Source organism: Erithacus rubecula (genome assembly GCF_903797595.1).
Source record: "Erithacus rubecula genome assembly, chromosome: 2".
Classification (NCBI taxonomy): Eukaryota; Metazoa; Chordata; class Aves; order Passeriformes; family Muscicapidae; genus Erithacus; species Erithacus rubecula.
This window is the reverse complement of record NC_136685.1, coordinates 83,192,076-83,219,366: the sequence shown is the minus strand read 5'-3', so window position 1 is coordinate 83,219,366 and position 27,291 is coordinate 83,192,076. Positions and strand designations below refer to the sequence as shown.

At 39.8% G+C, this 27,291-nt stretch overlaps 1 protein-coding gene across 4 annotated transcripts in view; it reads left to right on the top strand.

The window, feature by feature from the left end:
- The window catches only part of TTC7A (tetratricopeptide repeat domain 7A), a 181,913-nt gene that overhangs the window by 80,158 nt on the left and 74,464 nt on the right, over window positions 1–27,291 (top strand). For all 4 annotated transcript variants that reach the window (XM_079297998.1, XM_079297997.1, XM_079298000.1 and 1 more), the window contains 4 exons: window positions 375–492; window positions 4,913–4,970; window positions 8,274–8,346; window positions 14,687–14,847. In XM_079297998.1, coding sequence (XP_079154124.1) covers window positions 375–492; window positions 4,913–4,970; window positions 8,274–8,346; window positions 14,687–14,847 — 410 coding nt within the window. The remainder of the gene's footprint in view (window positions 1–374; window positions 493–4,912; window positions 4,971–8,273; window positions 8,347–14,686; window positions 14,848–27,291) is intronic.

Below are 27,291 nucleotides of genomic sequence, written 5' to 3'. Positions count from 1 at the left end.
TGGATTCCTTTGAAGGAAGAAACCTGTTAGACCTTTCAGTGCCCTACTAGGATAGCATATTAGTCGTCCAGCTGATCCAGCATTTGCATTTAAGACTGCATGACTGAAGTGTGTCTGAAGGAAACTATAAAATAAGATAGTGTCCTTGATTAATGTTAAACATCTGGAAAGAGTTTTGGGTGCAAAACCCAAACTTTTCTCAAAACTGTGCCTGTGCAGCAAGGTCTGCTAATCTCATCCATATTCTCCTTTCACTGGGATCACTGAAAGCCCTTGTGTGAATGGTTCTCAGATCACTTACAGGTAAGCTTAATGGTAAATTATATTGGAGTAGAGAGGAAATGCCTGTAAATCTCAACCTACCTCTTTTGCAGCTGGAAGAAGGAGAACACTTTGCTAAAATGGTGATAGCCCTGGGTGAGAATGCTGGAGAGTCCCTAGCAAAGGGTTACCTGGCACTGGGCCTGGCGTACAGCCTTCAAGCTACTGATGGTGAGTTACTTGTTTGTCAGGTGTGTTATATGGAGAGCATTTGTTCAAAATCTTCAGTGCCAGCAATGGGAATTTATTAGAAAATCTGCTGTCAGTGCTGACTAGACATGAAAAACAATCAGCACACAAGATAAATAGCATTGTTCACTTGCTCAGATAACTATATTCTGTGGTAATAAAAGTGAAGTTTTTAGGTAAAGGAAGAAGTGCAGGTCATTGCTTCGGGGGTGATAATCTGAGTGTAGCTGATAATGCTTGGTGTGCTTTACTTGAACATTTGTGATACATTTTTTTTCACTTAATTTACACAACAAAAAGTCAAACTTTCCATCTGTTCTCATATTTTTGTCACCCACTCATAAATCATAAAGAAATAGAATCCAAGAACTGGAGTCAGAAATGCCTCAATTCAGTTCCTGGCGTGGTGCTGATTCCCCACAGAGATTCAACCTCTCTGTGATGTAGTTTCTTTTACTTAGAAGTAAACAAGATAAAAATACCTACTTCACTAGTACATGTGGATGTTGACTAGAAACAGACCACTGAATGTAAAAAGACTTTCATTTTAATGCTGCTTACTTGGATCTTGAATGAGTGGACAAGGGGCTCCTGCAGATTTGGTGCTTTGTAGTCAGAAGGGCTCGAAGTGTTCGGGAGAATTCTAGCTCTGACTTTCATCAGGCTCACAGGTGGGAACAGTCTTTGTTTATTCCATGACTCCTAACAGAGGTAGAGGACTTCTGATACATCTTCTTTGAATAATGTCTGAGCTGTTGTGTTTCCATATCATTTTGGCAGTCCTGCCCTCATGTAAGCAATGGCTTTTCCATTGAATAGGTTCTACATAAACTAAGCAGCTTCTTCCAGCAAAGAAGCTTGAACCAAAGCTAAAATTATTCTGTTATCATGGAATATGCAGGCCTTGCAACTTACACCAGAATTCTGCAAGGCATGTGTATGAGAAAGTGCTCTGGTGCTTCTCAGTAGCACAAGTTGGTGTAGTTTTTCAGCCAGCCATATCTGATCAGCTGTTCTGAGAACTGCTTTTTATCGTGGAGGCTAACAGGCACTGCAGCTCTCTCCAGTTCTGCATTTCTCTGCCTCAGAATAGTTCTCCCAAGAAAAACAATTTCAAAAAGTATGTCCTTTGTAGCCTGAACTTTGTATTTTATATAAATCTTAAGTCCACTAGGAGTAGATTTCTGCTTAACAGCCTAGATTTTAAGGCATTTTGCCTAAATGTTGTTTAAACTGTTGTAAAGGTATATAAGATTCCAAAAACTATTTTCAGAGGTAGAAGATTTTCTATGTTAGCCCCCTACTATCTCTTTGTAAATTTAAGTTGGAAAGAAGGTTCTTTCTAAAGAATGGAGTTACAAAGACATGTGCTATACTCTGGCTCTAAAAATACTTTGATGCAGCAAAATGTGAGTTGGAATCTCTTTTTCTGGAAATCTAAGTTTTCAAGAGATTAGTTCAATATTGTGTCCTTATTAATGTAAAACAAACAGTCTTCACAACAGCTGCTTTGGCTTATTTTTAGGTTAGCCTCTGATTCATGTTTTGAAACAGTGGAATATATCTGCCTTCTCATTGTATCTCTAGCCTTTGAGGCAATAGGACAAGTCAGTTATTTGAGGGAAATAGTGTATATTGCAATCTTGCAGATTATATTTTAATCAAATGGATTAAGTCCTTCAAAAGCATGCATATGATGGTCATGAATATGGAACTGTGTTTTTACTGGAAAATGTCAAATTTGCACTAGCAAGACATTTTTCATTAGCATTGTTAAAAAATAGTGTATGACAGTGAGGAAGCAAAGCTAGAACATGCTGAAAGACAGCAGTTCTGTGATGTAATCCTGCCTCATGTTGTCAATCTTGCTTATCTTTGTATTTTTACCAGTCCTTACTGACATATGCAGACAAGTCAAACATCTCTGTGTGTGTATAGTGAGATTCCTGTAACTTTCCAGTTGAGATCAGTCAATCAGTATTTTCAATGGTAGCTAAATGTTAGAGATATTTGACCAATTGCTTTCTAAAGCTTACAGACTTCCATCCAAGTTAGGCTTTCTTATTTAATATAACCTTTTAGTAATTATTTCTTCTTCTGTGTGACAAAGGCACTGAAGAGTTGTATTAAAGCCTTTTCTTTGTGATTTGCAAAAAGCTCCTGTAGGAAGTAGGACTTCCTGGAACTTATGCTGGATAGCTTCCTTATTCTTAATGTTTAATTATGTGTTTCTTGAAATAAGTCTGATTGAAGTAGCTGAAAGCTGTGTCCTCAGAGGAAGTCACTGACACTTTTGCCTCAGTCTTACAAGCCCAAGCCTCCTGTTCATAGTTTATGTCCATTTTCTGCAGATCAGTTTTCAGTGGGTCAATGTCAACAGCAAACCATTCCTCTTCCTCCCATAGTTCCAGTTTTGACATAAGCTGTATTGTCAACTTTTCCTTCCTTAGGTCTGGTGAAGAATTCACTGAAGATAGGGAAAGGTGAGATGAATTTAACAAAGTCTAAAGAGGAAGGACTAGGTTGAAAATGTATTGTGAGATACAAGTTCTCTTCTTACCTCACATTACCACCTCACAAATTGTGAAATCTTTTTAGATTTAAGTCCCTCATTCTTTTTTCAGAGATTAGTGTGCTCTATCTCTGTTTTCATTTAGAGTTTTTGTAGAAGGCCATGGATCAGGGACTGAATTAGAAACTCATTCTATCAGTCCTTGTGGATTTTACAAAGAGTGTACTGACAGCACTGGTTAATATTAAGCCCTCCACACATTTGTTCACTAAGAAGTGAATAAATTATTGGTGAACAAACTTACAATCTTTGCTTTTGGAAATAACATGTACATGAGTGCATGCAATCTTTAATTATAATTTTGGGTGCTAAAACTGTACATTGTGCCATATTAGATGTCTTAACACAAGGGAATAGTTTCTGAAACTCAGTCATATTTGCAAAAGGGTGCATGCATGTCAGAGTTTCAGTTTGGATCAGAAATGCATTTGTCAAGTCCATTTATCTGTCATCCCCACTTCTTACATTGTGATTCACATAAAGGAATGATTTTGGACATTACAAACTGAATTCTTTCCCACAAAACAAATGTATTACATAAATAGACCTGACTGTGCTTCAGCTGCTAATGGGTGCTCAATCCATTGGACAAGATTAGCACTAGATTCCTGTCCCCATGTTTGTAGTGTTGATTCTGATCCTAGGCACTGTATTTCATTCCATGCACTCACTATTCCTACTATGCTCTAACTGCTTTTACTGAGACAGAGCTTGTCCTTTGTTTTCAAATATGATTCCAGAGCTTTGTATTTGGGTACCAAAATATTGCTGAAGAGCCTGTTGAATTTTAGTAAGGCTGAATCTCCTTTAAAAACCCAGAGTGCTTCAAAAAATAAATCTTGGGCTGCTCAAGTGACATTTGCAAAAGTACTGTGTCTTATGGGTTTCAGAAACCCTCCTGTGCCACTTTCCCACTGTTCAGACTGCTTTTGCAGCATACACTGACTTGATGTATCAAACCAGATGTATTCATGGTTGGTGTTTGCTGATGGATTAACTACTCATCACTTCCTTATGCTGTTGATCAATAGCTCTCAATTTCAGGACAGGCAGAACAAGAAACAACTGCTATGCAAAATCTGAAAACCTAAGAAACAGAACAAAACAGCCAATGCATTTCTAAGAACAATCACTAGGTTTTCAGATATTTTGGATCTGAGAAAGCCTTATTCCTTTAAGCTCTTCCTCTGTTCCTATTGATCTTGATGATAACATCTTATGATACCCACGTATAATGAGAGATTGATTCTCTTCCTTTTCTGGTTTTAGGTAGGAACTAATTTATACATTGATACATACTGGGCAGGATCCATTAGTCAAAAAATTAGAGGCATGGAAGAAGGGCATTAGTGGCTAATGCCACATCTGAAATAACCTAGAAGTCTGTTGTGGTCTCAAAGATGGTGGTGTTTTGTCACAGAGCTGTAAGCTTGGCTGGTATTCCTTGTTCAACCTGCAGCACCCTCCCACATGAAGATGGTGGTGGGGGTGTCTATATCTGAGTCAGAGTGTGCTGCAGGTTACAGCTTTTAGCACTTGCAGCAGCCTGGCTCAGGGCCTGTTACCTTCTTCGTATCTAGTCAGTGTTTGGCCTCTTCTCCCTGCCCCTTCAGTGGCATATGCAAGTAAAAAAATGCTTCAGTATTTCAAACAAAGGACTTGAAATAATGTTTAATAAAAATGAATTTGAGAATTCCTGTCAAAATGAGCACATGCACAAACACGGGTTTCTACAGTGTTTACGCTCCCAGTTTAAATACTCTGTACATTTATTTATTTAATCTGAAACGTTGAATTAACTCTTAAATGGTGTTGTATCTTGTCCAACAGCTACTCTAAAGAGCACTCAGGATGAATTAAACAAGAAAGCACTTCAGGCTTTGGAGAGGTGAGTAGGAATTTTGTAGGTACTTGCATTGTGTGTGTTTTGCATGAATTCAGAAAAAAAATTCTTTTTATTTTTCTCTTTCTTCTCTGTAAGGCTTCTTTGCAGGAAGGTTTGAAAACAGTTCATTAGATTTCAGCAGTAGTCTGTCAATAAACCATTTTTGTGATAGCTAAATGCAGTGATTATTTGATTGAGTATCCAAGGTGAGAGTACTGTTCTGCCACCTTACAGCAAAAAACTTAGCCCCAAATTAGCAGCAGTGAGATCTACAGCGCTGGGATGCAGCTTCCTCACATGATGCCAGCTGGCAAACATGGAAAGCTAATTTTGTCTCAATTCCTGTGTGAAGCAGGCTGAAAATCCTATTTCCGTCATGGTGGGAAAGTACCTTCACCATCAGGGTGTAGGCAGCTATGGGGTGCACCTAGGGGAGAGGATAATTGCTGTTCTCATGAGTGTTTACATGAGCTGTTGTTGGAAGAGGAGGTTCCAAAGCTAGTGGTACAGAGTGAGAGGTGGTACTCACCTCTCCTCCATCACTATGTTTTTGGGGAAAACTGATAACAATGGCTCCACCCTGGAAGCAAATGCAAATTACACTCTTGTGCAACTACACTGGAGACCTCAGGTACAGCTGCATGATTTAAAACCCCTTTTTGTCCACTCTGTGGGGTAGAGAGGTACAGTAACCCAAGGCATCATTAAGAGCTTCCTTACCCTGTTATGATTAGATTGCATAATCCAAAATGCTCTGGGTGGTGTATAGGCAGTTATTTACATATGTACAATTACATTCACAATTTACAACCTGCTATAAATATAGATACCTACAGACTATAGATAGCAACTAAATGGAATCTTTTGTGGTCTAATTCTGAGTTTGTTGTGGTTGTAATTACATAACTGAAGAAAACTTGAGATCTCTGGTATCTCAAAGTACAGGTTTAGCAATTTGAGCAATGTTAAAGGACCTTAGCTGTTTTGCTGATGCTGGCCAAGAAGGAGCTGAACATGTTTGTCTTACACTGGTTTTGTAGTGAGTTCAAGAACTGAAACCACAGATAGAATTCTGGATATTTATCTTAGGGAGATCTGAGAGAGAAAACTTCTAAAAGCCATTTATTAATTCACTATTTGGATCAGGAGTGTACTTTTAAGTCACACTGGTTTGTGGACTCCAGTGTCATATATGAACTGCTGACCAATTTTGAGGAATTGTGGAGCTGCACTGCTTTTAAACTTTTTTTTTTTTTTTATCCTTTGACCTTTCCTATTGGCTGTGACTTGTTTTCATGGTATCTTAACTCTGCTTAGGAGGCAGACAAGCTTCTAGCCAAACATGAGTTACTCAAACTTCAGCCAACAGGAATGTGACATTGAGCTGATTACTAGTGTTTTTCTAAATGCCTGTTTGTTTCTTTCCCTTTTTTTACCTTCCTTGTGTTTCACCTCTCTTTGAAGAACATACGTCATCTCTCAGGCCATGGTTTGGCCTGTAGTATCTTTGTAAGGGGCCTTTTCAGCTGGAAGATTGCACCAAATGTTTTTTTAATTCCTTCTGAGGAAAATGAGCACTAAAGTACCAGTCCTTTGTTTCTTTCCAAAAGCACCATTAATCTCATCTGCTCTACTCTTGTGAACTTTCCTGTTATTTATTGCTGGAGAAGCTACTGAGGATTTCAGAGGTGGCTCACCCTGTCTAATGCCTGAGAGCAAAGCTGGGTTCTATCTTACTGAGTTTTGTTGTTTGTTGCATTTTTTGGGGGGATTGGAGTTGTTTTTTTCTGTGGTGGGCTTGTGGCTGTTTGGATTTGGGAGGTTTTTTGTGTTTTTTTGAAGTGGAAGGAGAAATTAGTGACTTGCCTGTACTAATTGCACCTCAGTGTCTTTGGCATTGCTTCAGAACACTTGAGTGCCACCTTGACTTATACAGGACATATTCACTCCATACTAAATTAATTTGTTCTACAGCCATTAGTTATAAAAAACAGCTTCAAAATCTTCTTGCTCACAGGCGAAGATGGCATTTGAAAAGTGGCTGCCATTAATATGGTGTGTGGTTTGTTTCCTAAAGTAATTCTTTTATTGCTACTTGTTTATTATTAGCAAATCAATAGTTTTGGCATGGGTTTTAACCACCAGTATTGTCAGCCTGTCGTTTCTCCCTCATAAGGACATTAATTGTGCTCACTTTGAGCCTGGCAATGCAGGTGCAGGTTTCCCTGGTGTCCTGGAAGGCAGCCCAGAAAGAGGTCAGGAATGTTAATTGGCTATGAGGGACCTTCCTCTTCCCCATTTCTCCCATGTGAAATGACTTCCCTGTGCTGCAGAGCTCTGTAAGTCACAGGGGGAGAATCCACTGGTTCCTGGAGTGGGCTGCCAGGTGGCAAGAGCTGCTGCCCCACCTTTCCTCCTAGGTTAGGTTCCCCAAGACTATCCCATCATTGCTTTGCTTAATGGCTTCTCCACAGGCTAGCAAATTCAGACTGCAATTTCATGCCTAGCATAGTCTGAGAGTGCACAATTCTGCCCAGGTTGACCATCCCTGTTCCCTGCCTTTACAAGACTTTGCTCAGCCTGCACAACTGGTTCTGTAGACACTTGTGCCTTCTCTAGCTAAGGCTCCACTTCAGTGTAGTGCCTGCTGCCTCCTGTGGACTGGAAGGCAGTACCTCAGAGTCCAATCTTCAGAAGTAAGGGCCTTGGTTTTGGTCCAGGCACAGCTCCTGTCATCAAATCATTCCTCCCCCAGTGTCTCCCTTTCCAAATTAGGAGTCTGCTGTCAAAAATCAAACTAGAAGCTGCAGGGTGGAGAATGCTTTGTGTGTTTGAGCACCAACTTGTGTCACAGGCTTCTGATCTTTAGTCTTCTACATGCTCATAGAGACTACTTTTTCAGTGCTAACCTAACCCTCTCTTAATGTTTGAAAAGTGGCAGTATAGGAACAAGTTAAACAACTATGTCCATCACCTGAATGGCTTAAAATAATGATTGGATGGGTTTGTTATGAGCTCAGAACTACTTTTTCTTATTAGTTATCCAAGTTCCAAAATATTAAGTGGCATTTAATAAAGGAGCGTGTAAGTTGTGTAACATCCTGGCAGCTTTTTCCTGGGATTCTGGCTTAGATAGGCCAGCACTGTTCTGCTTTCTGTCTAATCTCAGTGTGCTCCCCCATTACTGAACTAGTTTTCTGTGGGGGAAGACTGGGTTTTGTTCTTACACGACTCACAGTGAAGGAGTTCTGCAAAATGCAATCTAACAGTCACTTTCCTTTTTGTGTTGTGTTCTTGTCCTTAAAGAGCACGTGACCTGGCCCCTGAAGATCACCAGATCATCCTCTACCTGTCACTGCAGCTGGCTCTTGTCAGACAGGTATGTGAAATATTTGGAGATCACTGAGTCATGGAAGGGTGGAAGGGCAGTCCAGTTGGACAAGACCCAGGCTTGTTAAACAGGGTCCCTTCCTTCCTGCATTGTAACCGGTAACAAGCAGTCAGAATATGTTTATGTAAAATATTTTTTAATTCTTATTCTAAAAATAACAATTCTGTAGCGCATGGAGCGGCCTTCTCCAGGGAGTGTGCTGGTCTGTGAGTCGTGAGCAGCCCTGGAGGCTCGCTGTGTGTGGATGAGGAGGTGCTGCAGTGGCCGTGTCCCGTGTCGCAGCGTGCCAGCTCGCGCTGCCCGCGCTGCGAGTGCTGCATTCCACACTTGGGCACGTTTGGCGCCGGGCTCTGCCGGAGCTCTGTGGAGAGTGGGATTCGCTGGCATTGGAATGCTGCTGCAGGTGTTAACTCAGAAAAATGAAGCTGATCAGAAAATGCTCTGCGCTGCCTTTCTGAAAAAAAAGAAAAAACCCAAGCACTTGGGCTGTGCTTTATTTGTCTGCCCCTTTTTCTTGAAATTGGGGTGGTTTATTTCTCTGTACTTTTTGTTTAAAGGCTAAAGTCTTTATTGGAGCAGCTTCTGTTTTTTAAATACCTCTCTGGTTAGATTTGAAATTTCATCATTGTAGTTTCTTTCCTTGGCAGGCCTTCTGCTTGCTGCAGTTTACTCTCCTTAATCTATGCTATGGAGTTAAACAGTTGGGTATTTCTTACTTTCTGAGCTAATTAGGGGAGCTATGTGTTCATTAGGTTAAACTAATTGTTCCAAGAGAGCACCCTCTTGATAATGTCACTTTTGTAACCCTTTCATAATGAGAACAGTGTGCTGTGAGCCTGCAATAAGAAAGGATAATTAAAATGGATTATTTAACTTTCTCATCTGCCTACTGGCTGCTTTATGATGCAGTTTGCCCAGGGTTTTTCATTAAAAAACACCCAGCTACCCTTTTTTCTCTCACAGCTTTTGCCTCATAGGGAGATTATCTGATGTGCTGCCTCTTCTGCTTGCCATGAGTAAAAGCATTACAGCTTTTCAGCTGCTATCCTAAAAAAATAGAATTAACATTTTTGTGGTCATTTTTTTTTTTTTTTGTTTTCACTCTTACTGCCATTTTAAGTCATTACCCTTTCTTTTTCTCTGGTTGTAGCCTGTCTTTGCAGTGTTTCATCTCTCTTGTTGCTTTGTTCCCCCACCCTCCTGTTCTTTCCATTCAGTCTCTTGTCCCCATGTTCACTTTCCTCTTTTGTCTAGTTCACCTGTGTGTTTTCATCCTTGATGTTGTGCCAGTCACCCCTGCTCCCACAGCTGTATGATCTCAGTGCATTATGTGGTGTCAGCCTGACCCCTGTGATGGTGCTCCTGCTCTTCTCCATCAAGTGAGATATCTTTAACACATGCTCGGACAGAAAGGAGATACCTGAGACATCTTTATTTTTAGACTGCTATAAAATATCCTCCTCTTCTTTTGCCAGTTTACTTAATGATAAACATTTGGTAATGTATTTTTAATATCCTTAATTATTTAAAGTATCTAATATATTCTCTTTCTGATTAACTGAAAGATAAATGATACCTTTTTTTGATAGATTGCATTAACTATTGAACATCACAGTTAGGGCTTTCATCAGCCAATGCTATAATATCAATAAATAAGGCCTTTCATACATAGTAGGTTATAATATAATACTTGAATGTTTTTTTCAACAAATAGGCCTTTTTGTTTCTGTAGGCAGAGTCAAATAAATTAGGTAACTGTACCCAGCATTGAAAAATACAGGTATCAGCTTGCCTAGATAAGAGAGTGCTTTCATGGAACAAAGCAAGAGAGGCAGCTGACCAGTAGAGTGCCAAGCAAAGCTGGAGCAATTAATCTTCCTTGGAAGGCTGTAAAATATTTCCAATAGCACTTGTCTCTATCACCACTGGACAAGGCAAAGGGGAAATGGAAAAACATAAGCATCCCTCTGGCATGAGATGGGGATGTGACAAGAGGAGGAATGGTTATAAAAGGTTCATACAGAGTTGGCATTTGAAACCACCAGCAACCAAGATAAAAAATGATGATGATGAGCTTTGTATGTGCCTGTGTCTTAAAGACCACTGGAATAACTGGGAATACTTGGAGAGTCTACATCAGCCCCAGATTGTTTTAGTGGGTTTTTCAGCCAAACACAGTGTAGCTGTTCTGTAAGGAGGGTCTCTCAGCCTGGTTTTCCCCTGAGTTGAAGTGCAGGAGGCCAAAGTCTGTACCTGCTGCAGTGGATATCTCCTCCTGCAGTGCCTGGCTGGCAGCTGGCCGAGCCGAGCGACAAATGAGACTTGTAGCTCCCAACTCCCAGTGGCTGGTTCTGCTGCTTCTCCTGTTTCTGTGGTAACAGCACTTGGATCAGCAAAAACAAGGTAGAATGAACATTTTAAAGCTCACTGATTTTAATGCATTGCCTTGTTTTTTAGCAGACTAGTTTCTATGGAAATGACTCTCTGGAGTCAACAGCTCTCTTCTTAATTTTAAGTGTTGATTCTGGGTTTTTTTTGGGGGGGTGGTGGTGTTTGTGACCTTGACTGTCATGTAAGTCAGTATACCATGTGTAGGTTTCATGCCATTTTAAAACTTGATTAAATCTACCCTTTCTTTTCATGAAAATGGTAAAGGAAAGATGGCTAAGAATCACAGCTGAGCACTGTAAGTCTCACCAGTTTCCTGTGGACTTCCAGCAGACCTCAAGTTTCAAGGGACACTATCTAGAAAACACCTACTTCCTTCCCAAGTGTCTGGGTGATAAACATCAGTAAAGAGACCAGAGAAAGTATTTCACCTGTTTTGCCCAGTTTTTACTTTGGTTTCAAGAAGGAGAGACTGCTGCCTCTGCCCCAAGAGAGGAGGTCCATTTTGGGAGGTATTCAAGAAGTGCTTCTTTCAGTGACTGCTTGGGTGTAGGTAGTTCTGTCTTTTTCCCAGACCAGCCACTGCCTCCTCTGCTGAACAGCAGCATGCTGCTTTTCTGCCTACATCCTGGCCTAGACTGGTCTGCTGATCAAGAATGGCTTGTAGGAAGAACTGTAATAAACCACAGATGTGTCTCCCCCTGCTTTCCTGAGGTTCTGGTGGACTGCAGCAAGTCTGTTTTTCAATGGAAGCTCTTGCCAGTCAGTAAAGCTTTCTCCTTTCCATGCTATAAAAAGAGATGGAGTGGGTAGTTGTAATGGTTAATTAGGTGTAACTGTCAACTGATGTGAAATTATAAGGCCTGAAAATTCCTCTCAAGAGTTCCTGTTTCATTTACCATTTTAAATATCCAAGTTCATTCTAATGTTAGGAAGTATTTTTAACACTCATTCTGTTTTCCTTTTTATACCTATAATTGTGATATACTAGCATTGTTTTTAAGCAGACCTATCACATTATTGAAATAAATGCTACTTATATAAGTGTTAGCCTGAACAATCCATATTGTGGCATTATTTTGATAATGCTGCAAGATGCTATTTCTGGCCTACTGCAGTATCTTTGCTTTCTAATCAGTGTGATGTGAAGATACCTGTGTGCCATGCAAAACATGTGATATATTTGTTAACAGAATGATAAATCAGGGAACTGTAGCTTCTTCTAATTTCAGGCCCTACTTAGACTTGCAGTCCAGCTGAAACAAGATTATTTTAAAGTGCAGTACTTGTAGGGAAAGTTTAAACTGGTGTCCTGCTTCTGATAAAGCCCTGACATTTCAGGGTGCCATCTGGAGTGCCAGCTTCAATCTTTCTTAAATTATATAGTTACTTAAATAAAAATGCATCTTTCAAAAGAAGTTTGTGTTGAAAGCCAGATATCTTGCTTTTGTTGATCTAGAAACTCAGTCTGTGTTTCACTGCATCTGGTCTGTTGCAGGTTGTTGTTTCACATAATGCTTTCTGTGAAGGCATGAAGTTCATATAATTTTTGTCTACTGTTTCTAATTATGCAGCAGTACTGTGTAGGCTACTAATAGTGTTATAGCACTAAGGAGTCTTTTTGGACTTCAGTTAATAAATTAGGTGTCAGGGAAGCATGATTGATTTTCAAAACCAGCCATTGCCTGTGACTCTGGTACTGGAGGAAGGCCTGAAATGAGATGTAACCATTGCAGGTCCCATGCCACAGACCAGAATTACTTTAGATGACATCTCTTTCAGCAGTATGTGGCTGCCTGTCCAACAGACACAGGTTTGCAGGAGCAGCCACAACTCACTATTTCTGGTTCTATTTCATGTATGTTGCAACAGAGTCAGAGCTTCTGGGATGGCCAGCCTCCTAACCTCTGTTAGGGGTATGGCCCTACCTGCAGTTTGATGCTGTGTTATTTCAACACGTAAAACAAAGTCTCAATTTGCACGTTTGCATGCGACTAAGGTCAAGTGCCCCTACAATTTAGAAGTCCCTCAGTAAAGGCATTAGTTAGAAGTGTTATTCTTTGTCTGATTCATACCAGCAAATTAGGATTCCCTTCCCAAGTCTTAATCATAGAATAGTTTGAAGAGGACCTTTAGAGATCACCCAGTTCAATCCCTGCTCAAAGCAGGATCATCTGGAGCAGGTTGCTCTAAGTCTCTTCCAGTTTTTTGGTTTGCAGGTTTTCTTTTTCTTCTAATGAACTTTCCCCCAAGCTTGTAATTTTCTTTATGAATACTTGTGCAGCTCTGAGACAGAAAAACAGAAAGAAATAGAAGGGGCTTTTAGTCCTGTGTGCAAGAAGTCTTGACAGCATCTTTGTTTTAGCAAGTCAAATTTGTATACCTCTGGTATATCTACTGATGAACTTTATGGACAGGCAGATCTGGGCCCACCACTGTCTTATCCTGCTCCAAATTGTCTTGTCATTGCTAGAATTTTTACATTGTACAAAAATGTGCTCTAGTAAACTGCTGAGGGAACATGGGTGATTTAAGCCAACTTGTTTACCTTTGCAGTAGGCTTTAATAACACTTGTGGTTAAAGTAGCTCCACTGACAAGCAGTAATTCATTAAAGCTGAGCACTCAGTCATATATCCCAGCCTGAATGCAGGCCAGGACATTCAGCAGTTTTGATGCTGTGGGCCAGATGCCAGTTTGGGGTTATGTCTGGAGCAGTCACACAGATCTCCAGGCTTGTATGGAGTCACCAGTTATTGAGTAGTTAAGTACCATGGCTGCTGTGTGCTCAGCAAGAGAGAAATGTCACTTGGACATGGGGATGAGGTTGTCCTATGAACAGAATATGCACTGCTCCCAGAAGGATACCTGGGATCTAGATAATCAACAGCCTCTGTTGTAGCTGCAGGCAGTCTAATTGTTGCTTTCCTTAGTTATGTGCTACATGTTTTTGTGAGAGGTCTGTGGAGGCGGTGGGAATTTGACACTGGTGGTATGCCAGGGTAGAAGAATGTCTGTAAAGCTTTGGTAGGTGGAAAGTTCTTATAGTAGGAAAGAAGGAACTACCTTCTCCATCATTAAGAGAGAGAGCAGGAAGGAATACATGAGGAAAATAAATTTAGACACTTTTATTCTTTGTTTTCTGCAGATTTCTAGAGCCACAGAAATTAAATTATTTATGTAACAGTAATTTCAGACAATAGAGAATCTTAAAGAAAATCCTCTACATAAAACTTGCTGATAAACAAACAAAAGAAAATCTTCTTAAAAGTTCCCTTTTGAACAGATAGCCTAAAATAGTGTACTGTATCACAAAGAGCATGTGATATACTTGCTTTCATTATACATGTTAACTTTTCTGCCAAGTTAGACTTGGTTCTAATAACATGCTGCTGCTGTGACTGTCAGGACTGCTCTTTACATCACTGCTTTTACTGACAGCATTTTACATCTTGACTCTTTTACCCTTGAACATTCAAACTTAATATTTATCTTCTTGATCCAAATCATGAAAGGCTTTATACAGCCATTATGAGAGACAAAATGCAGCAGAGATGTGTAAAGATGTGTAATGCTCACCCCCAGGTGAAGAGCCAGCCACCCATCCTAGAAATGGAGCTGAGAGTTGGGCCTCTGTGTTGGATCTGTTTACAGCATAGAATCACCATGCCAAAGGATGAGGGGGTTGATTGAACCAGGTCTGCTGCTCCTGTTTATAAGCAGTGATTTAGTAATGCTGCAGACTTCTTTCTCTAGAATGTGTGGGTTTTTTTCAAGCAGTGCAGTCTGTTAATTTTGGCAACATGTTTCGATAGTAGATGGAGCCTAAGTAGAACTTCTTCAGAATTTCTAATTACTCTATTTGTTCTTATTTTTGAGGTATAATGTAGGACTGAAAGAGTGATGTATTCTCTTGTTATTTCCACCCTGTCTCCTTCTAGATTTCAGATGCTATAGACCATCTTCAAGAAGCCTTGCAGCTGTGCAAAGATGACATGAATTCACTTCATCTACTGGCCCTCCTCTTTTCAGCTCAGAAGCACTATCAGCATGCACTGGATGTTATCAACATGGCTGTTGTTGAATACCCAGAAAGCTTTAGGTAAGAGCTGTTGCCTGGTGCTGTACATCCAGTCAGAACTGAACTTGCTCACTAGCTCTGGTGTTCTCAGTTATACATAAGGAGTCTGTTAAATCACATTATAGGTGTGTTACAGGTGTGCCTCTCTTCCTGGAGAGGATATTCTTTTATTTTGTTTCCAGAGTCTTTCTGTAATGCTTATGCTTGCTTGCTTTTCCAGTATTTGTCTTTCTGTATTGTGCTGATTGTGTTGTTTCCTGTACACCTCCCTGTAGTCTTTTGTGTTTAACTTCAGATGTGGAGAAATGAGTGTGAAACAACTATGACAGCATCTGTAGCACAAATATAGATGTATGTATTGGGTAACTTCCTAGTTAAAAACAAATTTTTGATGCATTGACCATTGTTTTGATACTCATCTATGACACAATTTGCTGCAATATGACAGCTGGGGACAAAGATAATTTGAAAATCACAAGCTGTGATAATGTATAGCTGAGAGGAAGGATGATTTGCCTGCCTAGGAGTAGGTTTGAATCAGCACAGACTTCTTGGAGCCAAAGGTTTCCACTGTTCTGTGTTTGATTCAGACCTTCATCCATCTGAGGGAGGTAAATTGAATTCCATGCAATTTACTGTCATGACCTTTCAAAACAATGAATTTGTCTGTTATGTGCAAAAATTAAAGCTACTGTAATATTCTCTGGTGATTTCATACTAGCTGAGTTTCTCAGCCAAACTGCAGAAAATCCTATTGCATTGCTGGAAAAACAACTTTCATTTGGAATTGCCTGGTTTTAAATGGTGTTCTAAACCTATGCATCATTGTCTTTAGATAGCCTGCATTCTCAGTAGCAGGAGGGAGCAGCCTCCACAGGTTTAGTTCAGAAGCTGAGTGCAATAATGTCTAAACAGGTCAAAGGATTGAGGCTGTCTAAATGTGAGCTTGAATGCTCTAGGATCTTTCAGAATTATGGTGCTGTATCAGCATATGATGTTTTTAATGGGAACATGCAGCTTGCAATAAAAGTAGCTTTGCTGCCTGTATTTTTGAGGTTAGTTTGTGTATGTGGAGCTAAGACTGTCAATGCACATATTTGAGAATGAAGTGGAAATTAGCTATGGAAATGCTCTTAAAATGATTCCAACATCTCTTCAGAGTGTGAACATAATTATAACTGAAGCAGGAAATAGCCCAGTGGCTGCTGAATTGTATTTTAGGGTCTTAAAGTAATAAACATAGTAAAAAAACCCCATACAGTCTAAGATCATATTGTATACTTGGAGATCAGATGTTGAAGACTACAAAAGCACCTAAAGATACACAAGACAGAGGAAGAGGTTGTTTGTGTCAGGAGAAGAGTGTTTGCCTTGTCCCATTGACCAACTGGTCCATCATGTCCTGGATCTTTCCCCCAGCAGTTAATGATTATTTATGTTTCAGGGGAGGACAAAACATAGCAAACATTGTAGGCCAAGTATCTTGGAGAACTGTTGGGTGGGTTCCTTTGAGCTGTCTGGTAATCTGATTTCCCCAAAGCTGAGAAGAATATTATCTCATGTTTCTGTGAGTGCGAATTTTGATGTGCACAAAGACCTTTGCCAAGGAGTAGCAGAATAGGTTGTTTATGATAGGAACAATTAGTATTGGTAGTGAAGGCCCAGGTTCATGCTTGCTCCTAGACATAGCCTTGCTAAAGTGTGTGCCCTTGGAAAGGCCCCTCTTTGCTCCTTGCATGCACAGGGATGTATAACAAGGCTGACAGTGAGACTCACTCACAGGTACACGTGGATGGAGGAGTAGGGGCTGCCTTCTTGCCTCTGCTGTGTGACTGCCCTGTCTCCATGTGGGTCTTTCTCTTGGAAATGGAAATAGAAAAAGAATGTCAGAGTTGCAAGGCAAGACAAAAAAAGAATCCTTAAAAAAGTAGTATTAAATAAGTGTTTCTGAAAAAAAAGAATGGGAATCCAATAAGGAGGGAAAAGACAAGAATAACAGAGTACATCTATAGTTTGTACCAAATTTGAAACCATTATAGGCTTTCTAGTACAGTTTGTGCTAGAAGGGCTTTACTGCTTTGTAAAACCTCTTTGAAGGGACAAAGACCTGATACCATTGTATATCTCCAGTTACTACTGCCTTATAGAAAAATGCTAATTTTACTACTGTATGAAATGACTACAAGATGTTTCATGTAAATAGTGTAGGCAAGTTCAACTGCATGATTTTAAAGCTGTATTTAAAAGTGGTTGATTATTTTTTTCAATTCACATTTATATGAACCAGGCAACTGTGTAATGTGGTGCCTGGGGGCTTCCTTCCTAATGACATCTCTTTTTGGAAGCACAATTTGATGTGATATATCAAGAAAAGATGATGAAAGCTGCATTAAGGGACCTTAGGGCTCTGTAGATGGCAGAAAAAAAGCCCAGAAGCATTATCTAGATGTATATCCTAAATAAAAGAAAGCATAAGATGTAAAAAATTAAGGACTCAGCTGACCGAAACTGCAGCCATCTTATACTGTTTCCCTGATCTCTGTATGTCATTAAAATGAGTTATTTCTTGCTTTTTTGATTTTATATTAAATACTTTCATTACAAATTTTAAAGAAGAAAGTTTTCAGGAGAGTTCATGTAGTTAGTTCTTGGCTGAAGCAGTTGGAAAAAATGTATTGCAATGCTCAGCTAACACACAACATCCTTTGGCATGAACTTCATAATACTGACCCAAATATGTCTGAAAGTACCCCTTGTTCATGTGTTTAAACATTTACTGCACATTTCTGAGGTTGATGTGGTGCTCAAGGAGGAGGGATGTGGAACATAGGCACTGAATACAGCAAGAGATGAAGTGGTTTGGACTGAGCATTTGAAGAGCTGGCTATCCAAAAGACACAAAATGAACTTAGGAAGATGGCTTCTTGAAAGGTGGCATGTAGCAACAAATCCATTAGGTTACAGTCAGTGAATGACTGCCTGAATCTGAACACTTGAATGTACTGTCAAGCAGTGACAGAGGAAGACTTCATGAAAGGAGAGCCAGCTATGCTGAACATATTGCAAGCTGGAGTGAGCCAGAAGAAATACACTGTCTTGCTATGACTATTAAAGATAGAAATAGCAACCTTTACATGGAGGGTATCATCTGAAAAATTCCTGACACCTCTCTATGGAGTAACACTGCCCAGGATAAAACCTAGTGATTTTATATCCTGTCAATGATGGCATGCTTTTAAAAGAAGCAAATGAATGCAGTGTCAACACTTTGCTTTGGTTTATACTTTTGAAAGGACTGTCACTCAGCACATTTGGGTAAGAAGACTCCTGTTAGCACCAGGTGTCTCCCTTCCAGGTCAGTAATGCTACTCATAAGCCTTTCTGAAGATGAGTTCCTGTAATTTTTTTCTAGCACAAAGGCCAGCCTTTGGTTAGTGTTCTACCTGAATCTGTCAGTGATTACCTCTGCAGGTTTGTCTGGGGGAAGAAATAATGTTAGTGAACACTCCTTTGCTCTCCAGGTGATAGTTTTTAAATAAATCATTGTTTATTTAGAAAGAATTTTTGCCTTTAAAGTCTATATCCAACTCTCAACGTTCCATGGAAAAGTCCCATGGGTTTAGCAGCTTGCAGAATCCACCACAGGAGCCTAACTTGCTCCTTTATTTTCAGCTAGTAATATTTCCTTCTTCCAGTTTTGCTTGTGTTTTTAAAAGTGTCTATAGCAAATGTAAAGTTGGAAATAGCATATCAATTTTATGGATACTCTTATTAGCCCCAGAATGCTTATCCAAACCTGTTCTGTTGTTAACTGGGTAGATTCCTGTCTCCTGGATGGCTCCCCATCGTGTTAGAACAATACAATCCTCTGGCACAACGTGTCACATCATCTAATTGCTGCCCAATGTGATGGTGAATGTTTTGTTAAATGATCCTGTCTCTGTGGCAGTTCTGCACTTTGCATAGGGGTTGTAACTCTCTTAAATGAACAGATGATATATTCCTTCTCTTTCTAGACTATAAGTCACTGTTCTGTTGCTCTCAGAGTCTGTAAACTCTAGTTACAAAGAGAAATAACAAAACTTTCAGGAAGTACTGCTGTTCTATGCATAAAGACTCAAAAAGAAACAGGTGGGTTGGTGTTTTGGAGCAATGTAGCTGTCAAATACAGGTGCTTTTGTTCTACACAAAGCTAGCACAAAAGTAATTACTGTTAATGTACCGAAAAAAGGCTCAGAAGGCCAATAAATATTAAACATGTATCTTGGAAAATGTTTATAAAAATGGAAGTAAATTCTACTTGGGGAATTGTGCATGTTGTATTGGTGTTGTTTTAGCAGAAATGGTTTTTTTCTACAGCCAGCCCTCAAAATATTAAGTCCTCTTCTAAATTAGAAGTGGTTTACTGACAGATAATGTCCTTGATTTCATCACTGCTACATTAATTTCATTAAGGACATGTGAAGTAATTGTCTGGCAAGATTTCTTTGTCATAGTCTGATAAAGACTTATTGTGGAGAGAGCAATTCTGTGGAATATAAGCAATGTCATTTACCAGGTTCTTCCATTTGCCTCAAAAAACCCCAACCTGACATAAAATCAGGATCTCAAATTGCAGGATTAAACTGTCATTTCTACTTTGAATTCTCTTTCCATTGCTTGTCAAGCTTTTTCTTGTGTGTTGAGAGTAAACAGCTCGTGCCTTCTTTGAGCCATATATTTATGGGCACTGGTAGAGTCCTGCAGTACTGTTGACAGCAGTGAAGTAGATCTGTGTTCTTGCCTGTTATCTTTATGGAGAACACAGCTGTCTCTCAGTTGATGGTTTGCCCACTTTTGTGTTGTGGCTGATTACACTGCCTGCCTCTGCTAAGTGAAGGTGGTTGTGCCCCCTACCCCTCCCACCTCACTCCCAGAATTACAGCTGTGCATGTCCTGGAATGGTTTAACCACCTTTCTCATGAGGTAGTGGTGGTCTCTTAGCTTTAGAGAGTCAGATCTGCCCATTTATATGATTCTAGTTCATCATTAGGCAGGAGGCAAGGAAGCCAGTACATCTTGGTGAGAGAGCAGCTTGTTAAAATTCTCAGAATACTGTTTTGTTTGAATTCCTCAAGGGTGTAAGATCTAAAGCAAGGACAGATTAATATTTTGGCTGTAGCATTTGATCATGCTAGACAACTTTTATAAATAGGATATTCAAAACTCTTGAGGGTGGAGCTTTTGTAAGCTGACTTCTTGTAGTGGTGTGTTCATACCCTGGCTGGTGAGACTGACCCAAAAATGTTTTTATTTCTTTATTGACTCCCCAGACAATAATACAAAATAATAAAAAATGGACGAATGTACTTGAGTGATGTATCAGTACTGTGCTACAAGAATAAAAATTGTGTTAGGCTTCTGTGATTCACTAAAGCAAGGAAGATGTGGAGATGGAAGGGTTGAGCTGGGGTTTTTGCTGTAGTAACCATGAATGCTTACATCTATTGGCATGTTACAATTCCTTGTTTTGATAGAATTAACCTTAAAAAACCATGGTGATATATTGCAATAATTGGGACTATACTCTGTAGAACTAGTAATGATATTGAGTATTTGTATGACAAATATAAGAAGGAAAAACTTTAAGGTAATCTCCCAACTCCAGTTAAAGACAACACAGATACCTAAAGCTAAAAAAAAAAAAAAATTAAGAAATCCAAGGGTGCTTTTTTCTGGTTTGGATTTATTTCCACACTTGTGGCACTGCCCCTCATTCCCCATGATGAAGAAACAAAAGGAATTCTTGAGTTACAGTATCCCAGATTGGATTCCTCTTTTGGCAGGTTCAAATTGACCTATGCATGCTTTTGTAAGGGTTGCAGTCTGATCCAAGACAAAAATTCAGCAGGTGAGCATGATAGCCTTTTATTTACCAGCTTCATGTGGTGGAAAGAAATATCCCCCTAGATAATATCTGTTTGTGCCAGGAATGGATTTGTGTTAGTGTACATATCAATCCATCTTAAAATTACAGGGCTGGATTCTAAGGAGAGAATTCCATTCCCTTGTAGTACAGGGTTCAGGATACAAATAAAAGGAGTTAAAGGGAGCTTAGGGAAGAAACCTACTGCAGACTAATTTTCTTAGTGTGGCATGAAAAGAAGGAACAGATAAGCAGTTTTCCAGCCTTAACAGTAATGGTTCAAATCTTTCCTCTGGATGAAAAGTCAATTTTGTTTTATAATAACTTTTTTCTCTTTTTTTACTGCCTCCTTTCATTTAAGGCCTTTAAAGTGAGCAGCAGTGCTTCTAGATGTTTGTTTTGGCACTGGAGAGGTAACACTAGTTATGCAAATGCAGACATAAGGAATTTAAGAATAGATTTTAAAATGCAGGAATAGCATGGCTCAGTTGAGTTATGAACCACAGGTTCTGTATTTCAGAGCTCTGTATATCTGCATTACCAATGAGTTAGTCCCCCCAACATTCTGTATTTCAGAACTCTGTATATCTGCATTACCAATGAGTTAGTCCCCCCAACAGACACAGTTTGTTCCCTACTGAGGGCCATTTTCTTTTGAGCAGCTGCAGCAAGTTCTGCTTTATATTGAAAGGGAGCATTTAGGAGCCTTGATTGTCTACACTGGATACCAGAGGATTTTGAAAAATAGCATGTGTGTGTTATTTGGGCAGCAGAGTCGTTGTCAGTAGGAACTTTCAGAAATGGAGGTTAGCCATAGTATGTGCATGTAGGGGTTATCCAAAGTAGAAGGGACTTAGTGATTGAGGTCCCTGTGTTTCCATCAGGTGATTTTGTGACCTCCAAAGGTAGACCTGGGTTATGGAGATTCCAAGGAGAACCTAAGGTATGTTTGCTACCTGGAAATCAAGAAGAGAACCAAGGGAGAAAAGTGTTGGTGTGGGAAGCCCAGCTCTAAACTTTCCCCTTCTGCGGGGGCTGCACAGGTGTTCAATGGGTCTCAATGGGGTGCCAGCTTTCATTAGCAACTTCAGACAGCAATTCTGCTGGAAAACAGGGTTTTGGAACCTTCTTGAACTCATTCAAGACACTCTCAATATATAAAGGAGATAACAAGGGATAAAGGAGAAAACAAAATACCCTGCTTGTCTTGTTTTTTCATTGCTTCACATCTGGTGAAGATAAATGCTTTGGAAAGTCTGCTGTTAAACATACAGATTCAATAATCTGAAATTGTTTCCTGAGGCTCTCAAAAACTGATTACCAGGGAAGTATGGAAAAATGTTTTCTGAATTTTCTGAGACCTTTAAAAAGACTCAAATGCAGGGATGATCAAGAATAATTTTTTTGTTTTGTTGGGTGGTTTTTGAGAATAAAATATACGATTCGCTGAGAATTACTGTTGGTAATCATTACTAGAAAACAGATCATGAAATACAGAGAGGCATGGATGTTATGCTTAGCAAATTGTTCTTCAGTGCAGGAAATTACTTTCCAAGAAGTCTGCAGTGTGGTCAAGCTATGTTGTCTTGAGCTGAGTAGAGTATAATGCTCTGATCACTCAGTGAAAGGGTTGGCTTTTTTCTTTCCAGCTGGAAATTTCAGACTTGAGTGACTTCTGCTCCAAGGTCCTAGGAGTATTTATTTATCTAATGAGAAAAGCACAAAATGTTTTGATTTGTATTTTCAAAAAGAAAAGGGAGGGGGATTTATTCAGATGTTCTGAAGAACTCACCAGGGAACACAAACTAAATATGGTATTTTTTCAGCCACAGATGTGTTTTTTACCTTCTGAAAGCAGGGAAAGCCCTTGCGCTTCTCTGTTTTAGAAATACTTGCAGTAATTGGCAATAATTGCATCTTAGATGGTAAGTCAGCTTCTGTTGCCATTGTCATTAATTTCTACAGAAACAAATATGTAAGCAGGCACAGTCATACTATTTGACATTAGTCACTATTGATGTTACTTAATATTTCAGTCTCTGTTAGTAAAGGAAAGATCATGATGAATGGAGATGTTATCGTGGAAAGATTGTAACCTACAAGTTCCGTTACCAACAAGTCTTAGAAAATATCATGACATATTTCTTATTATGCTAACATTTTTACAACAGAAAAGAGATAATATGAATAATTTTTCTTTGCCTTATTCAATTTTACCTTGACTTGAAGCTTTCTGTTATGTATGTAGTTTGGCATTAAATTTGTCATGAGGCTGTATTTAGGAAGAAGAGGGAATATCAGGATATGGAGTGCTAAATGGCCTCATCAAGCAGAGTAGTCATTAGCAGAGTTTTTTCCTACATACACTAACAGAAAATTCAACCCAGAATAATAAAGTATGACTTAGAATTGTGTTTCTGAGCACTGTGGCTGGACATGAGAACTGCTGGAAATTAGTGCAGTGAACTCTATTCCATATGTCTCTATCAGCTGGTGAAGTGGCAGGAGGTTGATATCTAGCACCTCAAATCAAGTTCACACCAGTAAGCAGTTGAACTGAAATTCATGGTGAGCAGACTCCTGGAAATTTTTTAATATTATTTTTTTATTTTCTTTTTTTCCTTCTTCAAGGTGGCCATTTGCATCTGCCCTCTGGCTGCTTGTGATGACTTGAGATTTTTTCTGCAGTTTTTCTTGTGTTTTCTCAGGATAAGGTCAATGTCTTTCCACTGTTGGTAGCGTATGTAGCACAGTGGGAGTCTGAATCTGGCTGGGAGTATACATGTCTCTGCAGTCTGTGTAATGAACAGGAGAGATGGCCAGTAGGCAAGGAAAGACAAAGCCCTGTCTCCTGCCCCATGAGTTTCATCAGTCAGACATGTATGATGTATGTTTTGTATGATTCTTCGAAATGTAGGCACTTGGTGTTGGGAAGAAAAAGGGAAAAGCTCTCTCACTTGGCAGTTCAGTAACGTTTAAGTGTGTAATAGCACACAGTAGGAAAGATGTCACCCAGCATGGACCAAAGGGATTCAATACAGCTGTGAGGAGCAGCTTTGAGTCTTCTCCAGCCCTGCACAGACCATTGCAGCAGAACTGCTTTGAGAGGCAGCTTGATGGAACACTGCAGAATGGCACTTGAGGAGAAAATATACATCTCCCACCCCCAGGTGCATGTGCCAGGGGCCCCAGCAGGAGTGCAACTCCCTGCCAGATAAAGATGCAGAAGGGGCAGATGGGCACTGAGTACTCTGGATCTCTGAGCTTTTGCAAGGCAGGTGCTAAGAGTGATACTTGAGGTAGCTTTAAAAAGCAGCAGCAAGGGTATCAGTAAAACTCAGATTTCTCAGATCTCAGTGCAGGCTCGAAAAGCGATGGGGATGCTCCCCCACAGTAGGCAGGGCACTGCTTGTAACTAGCACTGTGTAGCAGACAAGGACTCTGAGAGGAACAGTGTCAGGGATTTTCTTGGCCTGCACAGAGCAGTCTCCAAGGCTTAGATGTCCCATGTACTGTGTTAAAACAAAGCTGGCAGTAATGTGCACCTCAGGAAGCTGCTGGTAGGTGGCATGGGGCCAGTGTTCGTTTAGGGTAGTTCATGTTGCTGCCATCCAGCTGTGCTGATCTCTCCCCTGGAGGATTTTTAATCTATGTAGGATTGCTTTAATCTGTGCTCCTCCTACATTTACAGAAAGAATGGCCCCTGAGAGGGAGAGTGCTGAGACTTTGGCTGCCTTTGAGCCACCACTATAGTGCTGTTCTGTAGCAGGATTTGTTGAAAGCTGTGCACAGCAATATTGGGAGTTTATTGTTTGGAAGGATTTGTGGTTTGTTTGGTTTTCTTTGCATTCTGAGTGCTTCTGTGAATTACTGCTACTTCATATACATTTATATGTAAAAGGATGCATATACTAAATTATATTTGCATGAAAAACATTTTTCTGGAACAAAACTGGATGGTACATTTTCTTGTTTATTGCTCTGCTGTTAAAGCAGATGGAAATGTCTGGAGTCTCCTTTGTTGCCAGGGGTATAAACTATGTCCCATCTTAATCAAGAGGCTGCACATTGTCAGTTTGGAAATGCCAGCTGAAACAAGGCTTTTGTTTTTCAAGTCCACTTAAGGAAAACAGAGATTCAATATATATGGGCTCTTTGGAGCCTTCACACCAGAAGATTTTCAAATATAATAGGGATTGAAGCCTCCTCTACTAGCAGCTCTGGAATTATGTTGCTTCTTTTTCTGTGGCAACCAGCAATTACCTGCTGCTTTACTGGCCACCTGTGAACATCAGGGTTTCCACAGCAGGGGCATGGTCCTGTGCAAAATGCTGTGGGGAAGAGGAAGGGAGATCCTGCAGGATAATGTCCAAATGTGTGTTGTGCACTACATTGTTTTGCAGGGCAGGAAAACTTGCATTTGAAAGCCTGTGGTCTTTGGTGTTATTTCCCTATTCCCTGCCCTAGACAGGGTGTATTTCTTGGTTTTGGCAGACAGATTTTATCTCACATGTGTAAGACTGCTTTTGAGTTAAGCAGTTTCTTACATTTCTTCCAATTGGGGAAAAAAAAAAAAAGAAAAAGCAAAATGCATGTGGATCAAGACATTGTTTTAAAAGGTTTGACTGCTATACAGGGAAAGACAGAAAAGCATGCTTGACTTAAGGCTTACCCCTACCTTAATTTTTGGGGTAATTTGGAAACGAACATGTTAAACTTCTGCAATGTTAATTTGTTGTTTAATCCCTGTGATGATACTGTGAAGGACAGTATCTAAATAAGCTGCTGCAGGGGGATTTTATTCAGCTCATTAGCTGTGATAGCAACACTGAAAAGTGTCTAGGGAATTCTAGTAAAAAGTTTTGATGTTCTAGAGGTCAGTCTAGTCTTAAAAGAAAAAAAATAACTTCTTCAGATGCCCCACTGGCTCAAAACAAGTGTAATCCTTGCAAGGTTTTTCTAATTTATGTTCATCAGTTATTAACTTAGACTTTACTCATTTTTCCACCTAGATCTCCTGCAAACTTCTGATGCAAAAGCTGTATTTTAGATAAGGCAGTATCTACTTCTGATTTAATCTAATTGGCCTCTGCACATGGCAGAGCAAATGTGTCATTTTATATGGTTTTGCAACTTGCTCCCTGAACCTGGGAATTCTGGGCATAAAAAGTACTGTAGCTGAACAACCATTTATTTTTTTTTCTCTAACACAGTCTAAGCAACAGTACAAAAAGAGAGAAGCAGTTCTCACAGATTATGTATTCCAGCAGGTATTCATTATTTGCCTACACAGATGAAGCTATTAGTCTGGGATTAATTGCCAGACATACAAGAGTCAGAAATCATGGTTTTAGGTGTCAGTGCAAGCACTGTTATTACAGGGAAGAGCCAATGAAGCAATTCTGTATCCAAACAGCACCTTAAGGAAATCATGTTTCTTACAGGGTAGGGCAGATTTGCCCTTAAGCACTTATGAGGCTGTAATAAGCTGTAAGACTGGTTGCAAATAATGTCACAGCCGAAAAAAAAAAGCAAGTGTTGCTCAGTCATTAAGGACAAAGCCCTATGGAGGTTCTCACAAATGAATGAATAAATTTGAAATGCCTCCTCTGATGTGTGAACTCTGAAATTAACACCACACTAAGAATAGTACAGGGTGTCAGCTCTGAGGGCGAAAGGGAAAGAGAAGATACTCTCTTCCAGTCTTCTGTAGCATTCAAATTGCTTAAAGCTTAAGCAAAGTAGCAGAAATGGCTGCATCTGCCATTTCAGAACTAAATAGTGCTGTAGTAGAAATATCCCTGCTCGTTGGCTTGACCCAAACCTTGAGCAGCGCTTACTGCAGGAAAGCAAGTGTACAAGCGGATGTATTTTCTGACCTTGGCACTTGTTTGGTGCTTACAGTCACTGGCAAGCAGGTTCTGTGTGGGCTGTTGGCCTTTTCAGAAAATGCTTAGTGTCTGGATTTCAAGCTGGAGAGAAGGAAAGCCACGCTGTTTTACCCTATCCAAGTAGGGGAAAAAGCACAGCTGAGAATGGTGCAGATGGCCTGAAGCGGACTGGCACATCGTGCTGGAGTATCAGCATCAGATGACTACCTTAAAAAGTGAGGTTCTGTCATCTCCCTGTTTTCACTGGGGAATCTCATAAGCTGCTTTTCCAAGATTATCCATAATAGCAGTTTGTCTAGCTGAAAATATCCCCCACAAGAACAAGAAGAAAATTGTATGAAACCAGAATATATTAAAGGCCAAGAAAGAGAGCATATTTCTTTTTCTGTTATGTATGTTAAACCTCATCAAACTAAGCTGATGAAAATACAATTAAATAAAAAAATTGCAGTGCTGCAGGGTGTGTTTTCTACATGGTGCACTTCCTGGCTCCAGGCATTTTTTCCCATTAAATTCAATGGTCAGTCAGCAAATTTTATTAAGGTTGATTGCCAGTTTCTCTTGTAGTTCAAAGCCACTGCTAAGAGTGTTAATTTTCCAGGGAGAAAGTCACTGCTCCCTTGCACAGTACACAGTCTATCTAAATTCCCTCACAGTTGTAGTGTGTAC